The sequence below is a fragment of the Lissotriton helveticus genome, chromosome 3_1 (assembly GCF_964261635.1).
Source record: "Lissotriton helveticus chromosome 3_1, aLisHel1.1, whole genome shotgun sequence".
Lineage (NCBI taxonomy): Eukaryota > Metazoa > Chordata > Amphibia > Caudata > Salamandridae > Lissotriton > Lissotriton helveticus.
The window spans coordinates 94,110,134-94,125,288 of NC_136061.1; the positions used below are offsets into that span (position 1 = coordinate 94,110,134).

General features: G+C 46.3%; 1 protein-coding gene across 4 annotated transcripts in view; it reads left to right on the forward strand.

The window, feature by feature from the left end:
* PAFAH1B1 (platelet activating factor acetylhydrolase 1b regulatory subunit 1) overlaps window positions 1–15,155 on the forward strand; it is a 593,618-nt gene that overhangs the window by 272,535 nt on the left and 305,928 nt on the right. For all 4 annotated transcript variants that reach the window (XM_078679307.1, XM_078679308.1, XM_078679311.1 and 1 more), the window contains one exon: window positions 12,563–12,769. In XM_078679307.1, the coding sequence (XP_078535433.1) occupies window positions 12,563–12,769 (207 nt within the window). The remainder of the gene's footprint in view (window positions 1–12,562; window positions 12,770–15,155) is intronic.

The window sequence follows — 15,155 nt, forward strand, 5'->3', positions numbered from 1 at the left end:
AATCGACAATCATTCATACAAGAAACATTGTAACACTAAAACAGACACAAAATCTGAACTGATACAGAGAACTAAACATGTACTTGAAAAACTTTGTGCACTGGAATACAGTACAACCATACCGGTCTCAGAAATGAGACACGTCTTTACCGTGCCCACGTTTTACCGTGGACCCGTCTTGACAGTGCTCATGTAAATGAGGCACGTCTTTACAGTTTTCACGAATAACGTGAACCCGTCTTGACCGTTTCCACCTTTTACAGTGGACCCGTCTTGACCGTTTTCATACAAAATGAACCCGTCTTGAAACTTGATGCATTCCCCATAGTGGTACTCACCGGGAAGCAGAATCTTGAAACTTGAAGGCCTCGGACCTCTATGCATGCGCCCTGGAACAGGTGGACCTCTGGAGACCTCGGACCTTGCTCTCTCACGGGTTGGGCTCTGGTTGAGACGATCCGCGTTCCTCACCGCCTCTCATGGATGCCTGGTCGCAGTCCGTCCTCCTCCTGGGCCTGAGGGAGTAGCGGGAAATCCCGATGGCGTGTACACTTTAAAAGTCCGTCACGGCTGTAGAAGGGGGCAAAGCTGGACCTACACCTCCGGCGCGTGGGGAAAGGGATTGTGCCTGTTCGGGCGCCAAATTAATGTGGTACATAAAATATTACCCTGGCATAATTTCTAGGCATTAACAATTATCATGCATCAAGTGAGAGGCAGAGTCCGTGGTATCTGAGTTAAAATGGGCTTTATTCCAATAACTCGAGTCATGGGAGAATATGTTCCACCACCACTGAGGTTCAGGAAGGGTCTTCTAACATTTATTTACTGAACATCATATTTATACTTTTTACTCCTTGTACATAGGGAGCTCGAGGCAGAGCAAGACGGAAAATGAGATAAGAGCATGTGGGCGTGCATGAGGGTGTGTACTTTGATGAGTCATAGGTAGGTGATAGGTAGGTGTCATAGGTGGGTGGGTACTTAGAGGAGGAGTTGCATGGCCAGCTCGAACTTTGTCCTACTTGTGTGCAACATGAGCATGACGTGCAATTGACGTGTAACTGGGAGGAGAGCTGACTTTCAGTCTAGTAGAGAAATCTCTAGTGTCAGGGCGACCAGCACATCTGGTACAACTGATATCTAGAGTCAGGGAATGTATTATCTGAAGCAAAGGTCGCTCAACATTAAAAGACAGAAAGGCATATATTTCTTCGTTCATTACATGGGGCTGTGAGCTTTCTTATGAATGCAAGTACTGTGATTTACTTTAATGGAGACCGAGAGGCTAGGCCCTATCTTTCGCGAACGGGTTCGGTTTACCTTCCTCACCGGACTGAAATGTGATTCTGTACAGCAGACAGATAACTGTTATTCATAATACTGAATTGGCAGGCCTCTTGCTGAGCCTCTTACAGCTGAGCCAGAAGTATGCGAGGTCAGGGAGACGTCACTGCAGCTTTCAGTGTGTCAGGAGTCATGAAGAACCCTTATTTCAGAATGTGGCTCAGCTGAACCACAAAATGGGTTCATTACGATATTTATTTAAAAGTGCACAATGCAATGCAAATACATGGGCCTTCATGCTAGCTTAACGTTTGGGAGACTGTGATGACTGGCATTCTAATGCAGGACATGAATGCAGAGGCCTAGTGATTCAGGCCACTACAAGGAAATGCATGGATGACATGCACACACATGTAACATAGGGTATACGTAGGGGGCATCTTGGTCAGGCAAAATTTCATTTTCCTCAGGCAGTAAGTTCAATCCTCTATGGTGCTGAACTGTGGGGTTTTTCTAACATAGACCAAATCACTCAATCGGAGAACAAATTCCTAAGGGGTCTCATGATGCTCCCCCAGAGGGCTCCCACCAAGCCCCTTTTATATGATTTAGGCTGCCATTCAATTAGGGATACGGCACGACTCTGCCCACTCTTGCTCTGGGTACGCCTGTGGCGGACCCGAGAGTTATCAAAGTATGCAATGGGTCTGGGCGAGATCATGGACATGGATGGGTGGCAGAAAATCCCCTGGCTCATTAATGTAAAGAAACTTCTCTGTGATTTGGGCCTTAGTGAGGATTGGAAGAACAGTTCTGCCCCTCCTAAGGCCGAGGTCAAGAGGCTGTACTGGCAGTGGGTTACAAAAAATGAAGGTCTAAACACAAGATTAGGCAGGCTCTCAGAAGAGTTTTTGCAGCACAAGACTTCCCCCTGCTATGAGCCTTACCTAGATTTTATCCAGCAGCCACACGACAGAGCTCTATATTTTGAGTTTAGGGTAGGCACCCTGCGATTAAGAGAAATGACTGCGCAGTGGTTACCTCCATACCAAACCTCCGCTTCTTGTCCATGTTGTGATGCCCTGTCTGAGACAATTGCCCACTTCATGTTCTTCTGTCCAGCCTACAAGGCCACCAGGAGGTGCTGGCTGAAGCCAGTCTGCATCAATATGGGTACCGGCAGCCACCTAGCCGCTTTGCGCATCCTAAAATCAGATTCCCGGGATCTCTATGCTTTTGGCCTTGCCAAATACCTCAAGTGGGCATGGGGCATTAGAGCAAGGACTTTAAAGTCTAAACCATGAACTTTGAAAATGGACTCTGTTTTATATTGTTCCACTCCCTTCCGTCATTACACTGGTGCACACCAAGTTTTTATTATATCTAAAAAATTCTAACTCCGTTGACTATTCTCCACTGCACCAACTCTTTTTAAACATTTTATATAATGTATTTTATGATCTTTTTAAGAAGTGTATTGTATGCCTCTTTAATGTATTTTTTTTATCCAAATTGTGCAGCTTTAATGGTATTTATTTATCGAAATAAAGCTTTTGTACATGAACATGATCTTTGGTCACTTGAGCGATATGGCAGTATTTGGGCAGGTGATATATCAGCTAGGCGGCCTGGTTTTGAATCAGCTGGAGCCTACGCATGATATATTTAGGGAGGCACAGACCAAGGGAGTTGTCAGTTCTTGACATGATTAGAGCCATTATGACTTGAACCAAGGCGTGTGTGGTGAGAAATGTTTTCATCTTAATGTGGGAAAGTTGACAAAAGCTGGAAGACGTCACTGCTCCAACCTGCTGCTTAAGTGATAGCTCCTCATCAATGATAAAGGCAAGGCTTTTTACCAACTTTTTAAAGGGGGGGGGGAGCCCATCTAAAAGCCAGAAGGAAGGGTTCCTGAGATCAGGCTTATTTTTGGTGATTACAATCTTTGTTTTATCAGAGTTCAGTTTCAGATAATTGCTGGTCATCCAGTCCTGGATGAACAGCATAGTTTCTTGAAACTGCTTTCTAGATGTAGGGCCATCATTGATTGGAAACGGCAGTTGCAGGTCATCGGCATAATAAAAAAAAAAATTACTTTCCTGTTTTTGAGAGAGTTAATCAGGGGGCGGATATAAAGATTAAAATGATGAGTGAAGAGGACAGCCATGTGGTACCCTACAATTTAATTGGACCTCTAAAGAGTTAAATGGGGGGGAAGTGTAACGCATTGAGATCTGTCTCTAAAGATTGAGACAATCCAGTTGAAAGCTGTGTACTGTAGGCCTGCGGCCTTAACACGGTCAGCCAGGAGGGCGTGGTCGACCGTACCAAATGCCGCCGACAGGTCAAGGAGTACTAGGGCTTGAGTATTACCGCTATCCACTTCCTTTCAAATGTTGTCTACTACAGAAAGGATCACTGCTTCCGTGGAATGTTCAGGCCGGAATTCCGCTTGGCAGAGGCCAAGAAAGTCTGAGGCCTCGATGAATGAACAGATGGCTGGCTACGTGTGCCTCAAGTCATTTTGCTAGATATGGGTCAGGGAAACTGGTTAAGGGGGAATCTATCCCTGCTTTCTTATGTAGTGGCACTAGAACTGCTTTTTTGAGGGATGTGGCGTCTGAACCTGGATTATCAGAAAGAAACCGTTATAGATTCCATATTTTAGAATTACCCCCAGGTGTCCGACTGGGTCTGGAAAGTTTTTTCGTCAGCAGAGTTCCCCAGTACGTTGGAAGGTGGCGTTGGCCGACTCCACATTTAGCGTCGTGGTAGCAGGGATGACGTCGCGGTAGCTACTTAGACGCCGCCCTCGCACGCTGACGTCAGTTCTTTCTTTTTCCGCACCAGCAAGTGCAGATCGAAAGAGCGTTGCCTCCAGTCACTTTTTGACTGACTTTTTCTCGATTTTTGTCGACATAGTTTTTTGAGTCCGTTGACCCCTGGTGCACGACGGATACCCAGGTTCAAGGCTAGCGGATCCTGTAACCGACTGATGTAGGTGAGGGATCCGCACCGCGTTTGCCTCTGTCTGGAGCGCGACCACGACCCAAAGTCGTGCTCCAGCTACCAGACCATGAACCTAAAATATTTGCAGGAGCAGTACCGAAAGCTCCTCGAGGCCCGGCAGTCAGTTCCGTGCCGCTCTAGGTCCCAGTCGCGTAGGAGGTCGAGGGACTGGTCGCAGAGCCACCACCATTCTTGATCCAAGTCTTTGCACTCTGGGTCTGGTAAGTCGAAGCACAAGAAGAAGTTGAAGAAGCATAGTTATTTTATTTATTTTAAAATGTTATATAGTGCTGGCTAGACACGGAGGTATCCGCTCTTTACATGAGTTACAGCGAGTTACAGGTTACATAGGTACATCACTTAAATCAAAGAGTCACAGGAGGAGGAGGAGGAGCATAACTGGAAAAACAAGGAAAATCTCAGATGTCCGGCTGGGTAGGTGACGGCCGAGGGGGTGAAATCAGGGCCAGACTCCTCTTTAGCTGCACATGACCGAGTCACCGGGCATTGTTCAATGTTGCTCGTGCATCGAGGTGAGTACAAACAGTTTTAGTAACTGCCCAAAGGGCTTCGTCGGAAGTCCATCAGAAGTTCAGAGGAACGTTGCTATGAGTTTTATATATAGTGCTGGCTAGACCCTTTGGTATCAGAGCACTTTACATTAGGCTACACACTGTTATAGAGACTGAAAACAAATGCACATTGCGTCAAAAATAAATAAAGGAGAGGAAAGAAAGGAGAGACAAATAGGAGGGGGGAAGGGGAGGATGATGGAAAAGACGGCAGGAGAAACTAAGGAAAGTCTGCCCAAAGACCGGCTGGGTAGGTGATGGTCAAGGAGGGAAATCCATAGCCCATCACCCCTTTAGCTCGCAAGGTAGCTCCACCGGGCGTCTGTCAAAATGTCAAGGTCTCAGCTGCCGATGGAAAGATCTCAGAGTCAAATGACATTGAGAGTGAGCAGGGTCGGTTTGGGACTGCCCCGGTGCCTCAGAAGTCCCCCGCGGCGGTAGTCCGTACTGGGCCCAGTTGACAACTTGGGGATAGGCTCTACAGCAAACTCCACCTCTGCCTGAGATGCAAGCATTGCGAAAGGCAGATGGGAGGTGGGTTGGGGGGGGGGAGAGGGGCAAGAAATTACTGTAGCCTTTCCATCAGGAGACGTGGACCTAGGTCCAGCAGGTCTTTGGGGCAAGAATCCCAAGGTGTAACAGGTACTCACTGTGGTGGTGATGGTTCAGCTGAGCGTCGGGTGCTCCCCACGGCAGCAATGGCACAGGCCCAAGTTTCGGCACGGGGCATCAACCAGCTCCCCAGCCGCAGCGACGGTGTGTATTGTGAGTTGGGCGCCGGTACGGCGCTGATTGAAGTAGTGCGTGTGGCGGTCGCCATCATAGGGTCAGGGAGCATCGTGGCTGATGGATCATTTACAGGTAGATAATTTTGTAATAGAAATGTAAGAACTTTGAGCCCACTGAAAAGAACTAAGAATCCACACATGGCTGGCTGACTGAGATATGCTGGTACTTTAAAGGAAGGAAAATAATATCCTACCAAATCTGAGCTTACTGCAGATCAAGCAAGCTCATAATCATTCAAAAGTATTGTGGATTGGGGTTCAGGCACCATCTTGAGAACAATGACCCTTAAAGGACTGTCCTGATAGCTAAAATCGCTTCACATATAGAGCAATCGTAGGAACACAGCTCTGAACACGCACTTGAAAATCACTACACGGCACTCCCAGCAGAAATAGCAAATCTATGACGTCCTCGCATATCCACCATAGCAAGGTCAGGCACTGACCAGCTATAAGACAACAGAAACTTGACTGGCCCCCGCTTCGAAATGCTCTGTACAGTTGCCCTCACTGCAGCCAAACAGACGAAGAAACTCCTCTCTTGCTTAAGTCAGCACCCTCGAAGCCAGCAAGATAGATCCCACCACACTCACGTCGTCGCCATCTTAGAGTCCGGTCGTATCAATTAAGAGCTCACCACAAACCTCACATCATGCCTGTAACGATATAGATAACTCATCGGAGGGTGTAGAAATACGACAACTCGTGGGACCAATGTATGGCAGGGTAATCCGTGTCCTAGATGTGTCATTAAGGACCTCCGAATATAAGACCCTCTCGATCCGCCATTTTGAGCCGTCGGTTTCCAAACACGACAAATTTATTGGCGATGATTACTCCTACATCAGCGGTTTAAAAGTAGCAGCACCAACACCCACAGGAGCAGCGCTCCAGCAGGATCCGAAGCTTTATTCTCCGATGCTCCATTAATTCCATAGCCTCTGTCAATTCCGGAGACCGAACGCCTGAATTCCAGAGTGCATTGGGCTGCAGAAATCAGAAGCATAGTTGCTCTTCGACTTCTCCCCGTCTGTGGGCCAACGCAACGAGGGATGAGGGTTGTGCCTCTCCCGCAGCTCCGCATACGAAGCCTGAAGGGTCGGCCCTGGTCTCACCACACCCCCCTCCCCACCCCCGTTCCTGGGAGCGGGAGTGATCCCTGCGCAGTTTCGTCAGTTTTACGAAGTGATGCACGCCATCTCGGGGCATCCAGACTCCACCGGCGTTCCTTCGGGCCCCGCAAATTTGTCTGGGTGCCCTGGGCCTTTGAAGACGGTGGCTTTGGCGCCGCAGGGTCCTCTTGGATCCAGGCCTGGATCCGGATCAGCGCCGGTCTACCTTATTACGCCGTCCCTGGCACCGGTTCCACTGGCACCACGTTCGCAGCCGGTGTCTGCTGTGTCCCCAGCCGACGTCGACCCCGGCCTCCACCATGAGTTAGACACGGAGCCGGACATGCGTCAGCTGACGCCGGATCCTGCGCCAATGGGTACTTTTGTGCCCCTATTCTACCCTGGCTCTTTGAGACCAGATTGGCAGCCAGAGGAGGACTGAGAGGGGTCTGGAGACCCTTTAACCGGCCAGTTACGTTATGACCTGGACTGGAGAGAGGAACCTGGGGAAGCCAGTGGTATAAATACCTCCCCAGACCTTGGCATGTTGTCTCCTCCTACCGTGGCTACCGAGGAGGGAGCGTCATTCGCAGGGGTGTTGCGTAGAGCGGCCGAGGCTCTCCACCTACAGTGGTAGTCGGGACTAATCTCCTGACAGAGGTTCTTCAACTGACCAACAGTAGGGCACCCAATTATATCCGGGATCGGATCACTTTTGGAATCTCTTTGCTACATTTGTAGACCACTTTCTCAAACTCATGGTAAAAGAAATGCCAACCTTTTTACAAGATACTAAAGATGTGCTGAGATTGTTGCCCGGAGTAGAGCTCAACTCAGAAACAGACGTGCTTGTTTCTTTTGACGTAGAGTCATTATACACCTCGATTCCGCAAGACGAGACACTAGATACAGTGAATTTGCTTCTGGAACAGCGAGATTTGAACTCAAAAACACCGATTCACTTTATCATGGACTGCACACAAATTGCCATGAAAGACATTTTTTTCAAATTCGAGGACACCATCTACCTCCAAACATTGGGGACCAGCATGGGAAGCATTTTTGCCCCTAGCTTGGCTAACCTATATGTACATGGGTTTGAGCAGGAACATGTGCTTAATGAATCTAATCCCTTCCGTGAATCCATACGCCTTTGGAGGCGATATATTGACGACATTCTGATTGTGTGGCGAGGAGACCTAGCCAGCATTAACAACTTTCTTGTGTGGCTCAATGGTCGCAATACTTTTTTGAGATTCATGGTAGAAGTCAACAAACAGAAGCTGGCATTCTTGGACCTTTTGATTGTAGCCTCTCCAACTGGGCTAGAGACTGAATTGTACACCAAACCCATGGATGAGAGCCATCACCCGAGGGCATTAAAAGATAATCTCCCTTATAGCCAGTTCCTGCGGATACGCAGGAACTGTTCAACCAAGGAAAACTTCCAGAAACATGCTCAGAACCTTGCATCAAATTTGGTAGAAAGGAAATATCCTCCCAAACTAGTACGACGTTCAGCAAAACGTGCAAGTAACCACAACAGAGAAGCCCTTTTAGAACTTTCTGACCCCAAAGGACTAACCTCAAGAGTGACTTTTGTCACCACTTTTAGTACAGTGTCTAACGAAGTTAAGAAAACGGTGCGGAGACACTGGAAAATACTTAATATTGGGGAAGAGCGTATCCAGAACCTCTATTTGCTTTTAAAAGAAGCAGTAACTTACGAGATAAGCTTGTACATACCAGACCCTTAAATCCAAGGGTACAGACAACAGATACCATATGGGGCTTACCAGCAGTGCAGGGTCACTTCCCTTGTGGTTCGTGCAAAGTATGCCCACTAACTAAGAAATCGAAATCAGTGGAGATTGGTACAGAAAGACCGTGGATACAAAAGAGATTCATTAATTGTAATAGTGAAAGGGTGGTATATTTAATAACATGCACCTGCAAATTAAACTACGCAGGGATGACACTCGTAAAGTTAAGCTCAGAATTATTGAACACATGAGCACCGTGAGGTGTAAAAAACAGGCTACACAACTTGCAACCCAATTTTTGGAACTGAACCATCGACCAGACGATTTTGGCTGGACGGTCCTTGAACAACCGTATGTCCCTGAACCAGTGACTGATATATCTAAATGTCTCTTATCCAGGGAACAAAAATGGGTTTCAGACTCGAGCGACAAAATAGGGCTGAATGACTCCATTCCCTGGACCATGTTATAAAGCACTTATTGACTGCATATGACATCCAGTATGTCATTCTCTATATGCAGACTTCATCACTGTGCCAATTGTAACCTGATAGATTGTATTGGTATGTCAGAGAGTTCATAACCTTTTTATTCATCTGTCCATGGGGAACTGTTTATTGAGGGGGAAATACCATCAATGGACATGAATATGCTGTCGTTGGTTTCTATCAGTATAATTTGTTGCCTCCCTATAGACAGTATTTATGGTTGACAAATTCAGATATTGCCAATTGTCTTGCGTGTTGAGCATAGTTGTAACCATAATGGGATGTTAGCAACCTCACACCTTCCTGATTATCTATCTATGGTGAGCTATTTTGCTATTAAGATATTACCACCATTAAGCGGTTGCATGTGTTTTGAACTAGTTATCAAAACATAGAGAATAATTTTGGCTCATTAATTAATCAATTTGTGAGTCGAGGTATTCCCAATAGGATCATAGGTCGAGGGACAGTCCTGGAATATCTTGCACTCAATTGGAAATTGACCTTAGTACCTATGGGGCTCAAATGATATGTTGTGAAATATAGTTTTCCTGTCACATAGCGCTTTCGCCCCATGGAACTACATTTCCCATGAGGCTGAAACGCGATGACGTACTTACGTGCTCGCGTAGTGACACGCTGGCAATACGGATCAAGAAGTAAGGAGCCGGCTATTATATACATCAGAAGCTCCTGTAGTCGGTACCTCCCCGACGGCTTGGATAACCGTCTGAGGTACCGACGGACAGGTAAGAGCCAGCGATATTGTTGGGGGTGTCGAGTAAGAGGGAGATGCCATCTGATAAAGTCCTTTTGAAATTTGCTATGTCGTCCCTCGAGTTAGTTACTTTTGGGCTGCTCGGGGGGGGTTGAGGCATGACGTTTATAGTATAGGTTTTTCCTTCCTGCATTATTCGGGTTATCACGCACTTATCTGAATGCGTTGTCGGACCATTTTTTGAACAGGTTTGAATCTTGGTTAACATCATATGTGTTCGTAGCGATCATTGCAATTTGCAGAATTATACAGTTTTGATTTGGAGATACCAATGATATATGAAAGGAGGGTTTTGGATTCAGTGCCATCACCTCTCGTAGGGGATCTCCATTATTATGTTTGATTAGCGATTGAGCAAGGTTCCTTTAAAAACCATTAAGCAGAATTGGGTGCTTACAAAAACGAGCACCTACTTATAAGCGATATGGGACCAGCCCATGACGATAAGAAAGGTGGGCCTATATGAATGTGTCAAGTGTTGTATTGGTTCTGCTGCATTATGAATATTAGTTAGAAAATGTAAGGTAAGGCAGAGCACCATAATTTAAATTTTGGATTGCTCTATTTCTTCCTTTTTAGAGCGCTGCCTCCTTTACCCTGAGCCGTAGCCAGGTGGGGTGAGGTATTTCCTCCGTACACTTGAGGTAAGAAATGAGGGATGAGTGCCTTACTTAAGGGTCAACCGGCTGGCAAATTTGTTGCTACAAAGGTTATTAATATGGGACACGTGTATTTCCATCCATGGCTGTTTAATTGCCATGTATTCCCTTTGTATTTTCTTACAGATTTTTCAAGAGATACGAGAATTGTGAACTGTGAGAAACAGGTGACAAGGTTATATTGTTTCCAAGTGGATTACATGCATGGATATATTTTATTATTATTTAATATATTATATTTTTTTTCACTTTTGCAGTAGCAAAAATAATTGATAGGTCCTGATGAAAGCACTGGGTACAGATTTGCCTAGATGTGCTGAAACATGTTGGCTATTTGACTATTACAGACAGCTATCTGTTGAAACTGTTCTTTTGCACTGTTTTTAATTTGGATCGTGACAGACAAGAATAAAATTGTGGTATCGCCACGCTTCAATTTTAACTTCAAATTCACGATTGCACTGCACTTTCTTCCCATACACTCTATAACACGTCAGCTCACATCTGTAGACTTCCAAGTATAGGGTCACAAAACATCCTTGGGCTCCTCCATTAACGGGTGGAGTTGTAGCCCTTTCAAAGGAGACCCAGATGATGAAACATGTCACCTGGAACGGTGAGTGATGGGAATCCGAAAATATATTGAATATTTTTTCAGGATTTATTATTATTTTGTGAGATAGCCTTGGTCAGGTAAAGTATTCGTGGTCCCATTTGTGTGTAGACTCCGGGATATTGTTTGTATTGATTCTGGCTCCCCTGATGGCTAAAATGAAGGACCTTCAGAGATATGGTGTCAATCTTCTCTATAAAAAACAAAAAAGTATTTTTAAACCTTGTGGTTTTTGGTGGTAATTTTTTTACCTGGCTCACACAACTAAATAATGGAAGATTTGTAAAAAATGTTCAACTAAATCCCTTGGGTAAGGAAGATTTCTTTGTTGGCTTGAAGTCCAATGCAACTGATTCAGTTATCTCATGTGAAAACTGACACCCCTTCTGTAGCACCTAGAAATCCCCTAAAAGGAGATATCCCAATGTCAAGAATTTGGAGTCGCTGGGGCAACTACGTTGAAGCGTTTAAGGTGAGGGGGAAACCCCTCGGAATGGCTCGCTCCACCAGCAGGGCTCGCCACAGCTTCCTCTCCGCAAGTGATGCAGCACACGGGGGCAACAAAAAGCAATCTGGTCTGCGACCTCGCTGTCCACTGCCTGAGAGTAGTCACCCATACAGGCGCATGCAGTTGAAGTGGCAAGTTTAATATTGTCGCTACTGCTCGGCAGATGTCGTCTTCAGTGGTGGGGCCACCCGTCTTTCCCGGAGGGCCCTCCGCACCATCCCCCTAGTGTGTGGCGAGACTGGCAAGGGGGGCAGCAGCAATCAATGATGCACAGGCGACGGGCCCCTTCCCCCTCCGGCTCGAAGGAGCCACGCCCAAGAGCCACCATCTAAAGATGTTCAAAGGGGAGCTGCAGCCAGATTGTCGAGGTGGCCGCAGCTCCACAGTCTGCAATCCACAAAATGGTGATGGTCAGCTGGAGAAGGCCACTCGTGCACTGGAGGAGTCTGTGACCTCACAGTTGCCCCTGTGTCTTTACAGCCCCCAGGGAGGGAGCCCCACTGGCGTGGGAGGTGTTCAGCCAGGGATCTTCTGCTCTGTGTAGTCCGCCATATTGGCCACACCCCTAAAAGCATTTTTAACTGTTCAGATGCTATTAGGTCCTAGGATTTAAGCATCTTCAAGTATCGTTACAATGCGTGTTATCCGTAATGTATGTGCCGAGAGTCCTTGACTATGATCAAACATGCTGTTATTTAGCATTTTGTCTTTCATATTCTGTTAATGTTAGCAACACTTCATCTGTTGGTTCGGGACAGAGGTCCGATGGCTATTTCCCAATGAAAGCATTGCTAGTAAACAAGTCTAACACATTTTGCTACCTGCCAAATCGTCCATAACTTGTTCAGCAGCTGTTTGGGGTAAAGCATTACTTTTGATTATCTAAATGTATTTACGTCCCATAATATTTTCAATGAAACTGCTCTAAATACTGAACTCTTGTGATCAGCTCTTAGTCTTAAACTGTCATTTTTGTTTCCCCCAGGTTATGGAATTGGAATCTAAGCTAAATGAGGCAAAGGAAGAGTTTACATCAGGTGGTCCTCATGGTCAGAAGCGAGACCCTAAAGAGTGGATCCCTCGTCCCCCAGAAAAGTATGCTTTAAGTGGACATAGGAGTCCTGTTACTCGTGTAATTTTCCATCCAGTTTTCAGTGTTATGGTCTCCGCCTCTGAAGATGCAACAATAAAGGTACACAACATTCATATTCTGGTTAAATGCCTAGTTTTGTCGATATGTTGGGTAATACGCTTTGATTTTGGGTGTCCTCTCCATTGAGTACTAGCCAACAGTGTTTAAGCATGTTATGCTCTTGAAAATTGAAGTTTGCTTCAGAAGTACATGATCTTTGGAGTATATATTTTATCTGAGTACAAACTAATCCCCAGGAGTATAAAGCCGTGCTTGCAAAAGAAAAATCTTTGTACTGCACACAGGTAATTGACAACGCTAAATCTACCAAAGAACTATTTCAGTTGGTACAACAGCTTTCATTATCTCAATCTCTGGCAGAACCGGACACATCACAAACATTTTGTTATCAAATAGCTTTTTTTCAGAATAAGGTCACAGACATATACACTGGGCTAGAGGCTAACTCAAATATGACCACTGAAAATCCAACAGTAAACAGTCCTACCAAAGATGTTCCTCTGCTGTCTAATGGTGAACACAGAGGCCTTCCAATATTTTGCGACCTGACACCCCCTACTTTCGTACAGTATGTGAGAACGTATTCCGCCTCTCCTATGGAGGTATGTCCAACGGCAATCTTGCATATGGTTGCCGATACTACAGCAGAACCTCTCTGTAAATTAATGAATATCATCCAATCTGGAATTTACCCCCAATCTTGGAAACAAGCCATAATTAGACCTCTTCTGAAGAAACCAAATCTGGACTCCAGGGACTGTAAGAATTACCATTCCATCTCTCTGCTTCCTGTTCCAGCAAAAATCTTGGAGGCTATCTCAATAAGCAGCTTATGGAAATAGCAGATTGGCAATCCTGGCTTAATGAGTCAGTTTAGTTTCAGAAGGCATCACTGTACAGAAACGGCCTTGGTCTCGGGCTCGGATTACATCAGGCGTAAGGTGGACGAAGGGCAGAGAGTGGTGCTAATTCTCCTGGATCTGACCGCAGCACTTGACACCATCTCTTCTATGATGCTCCTGGACAGACTCCGAAGTCATGGTATATCCCATCAATCCCTTGCCCTTTTGTCCTCATTCCTGACTGGGGGATCCCAAAGGGTGTGTTTAAAATCTTATCACTCTGAATCTCATTACCTTGTGGAGTCCCGCAGGGGTCCTCCTTGAGTCCCACCCTCTTTAATCTGTATGTGACACCCCTCGCTACAGTGATCCACTCTTTTGGATTAGAGGTAGTGTCCTATGCAGATGATACTCAAATTATGGTTAAAAAAAGCAAAACCAAAGGGGATGATGGATGGAGAGTTGAACATTGCAAGCACTCTCCTCCAGTCAACTGATCTGGGTTTAATCCATCATTCTTTAGCTCACTCTGCCACCCCAGTTCAGACATGGCCATATGCTAATCAGTCTGACCCTGTGCCTCAAATTATGGTTACCATCCCTAAGGGAATGGGCTCATGGTCAGAGAATGTCCACCAATGCTAGTCCAGAATAGCAAACTGGATGTCGGCTTATTTCCTTAAACTTAATGGGGAAAAAACAGAGGTAATGATATTCGGATCAGGGACGGCCAAATGGAATAGTAACTGCTGGCCTCAATCTTTAGGAGGCTGTCCTGTCCCGAGTGTAAAGGCCAAGAACTTGGGAGGCTTGATGGATACGGAACTTGGCTTCATGGCTCAAGTGAACCGTACCATTTCTACATGCTCCTGGCTTATAAGGATGTTTCCCTTCATCCATCGTTCAGCCAGGATCCAGGTAGCTCCAGCAAAGGCCAGACTAGATAATTGCAATGCCCTGTACCTGGCTGCGAGTAAGGGCTTGCAATATAAACTCCAGGTACTGCAGAATGCATTCGCAAGAATCATTCTGGACATTCTCAAAAGACAATCAGCCAAAAAGGGACTAGAACAACTACACTGGCTTCCCATCAATCAATCAATCACATAATTTGTATAGCGCACTGCTCACCCGGTAGGGTCTCAAGACGCTGGGGGGGGAAGGGTCCGTCACTGCTCGAAAAGCCAGGTCTTGAGTTGCTTCCTGAAGGACAGATGGTCCTGGGTCAGCCGTAGGTGGATGGGGAGGGAGTTCCATGTCTTGGCCGCCAGGTAGGAGAAGGATCTTCCTCCGGCGGTGGCTCTGCAAATGCGTGGTACGTCGGCGAGGGCGAGGCTGGTCGATCGTAGCTGGCGGGTGGGCGTGTAGAAAGTCAGGCGGTTGTTGAGGTACTTGGGGCCCAGGTCGTGGAGAGCCTTGTGTGCGTGGGTGAGGAGTCTGAACATGATCCTCTTGCTGACGGGGAGCCAGTGCAGGTCTCTCAGGTGGCCGGAGATGTGGTTGTGTCGGGGGATGTCCAGGACGAGTCGTGTGGAGGCGTTCTGTATGCGCTGGAGTCTTTTCTGAAGTTTGGCTGTGGTTCC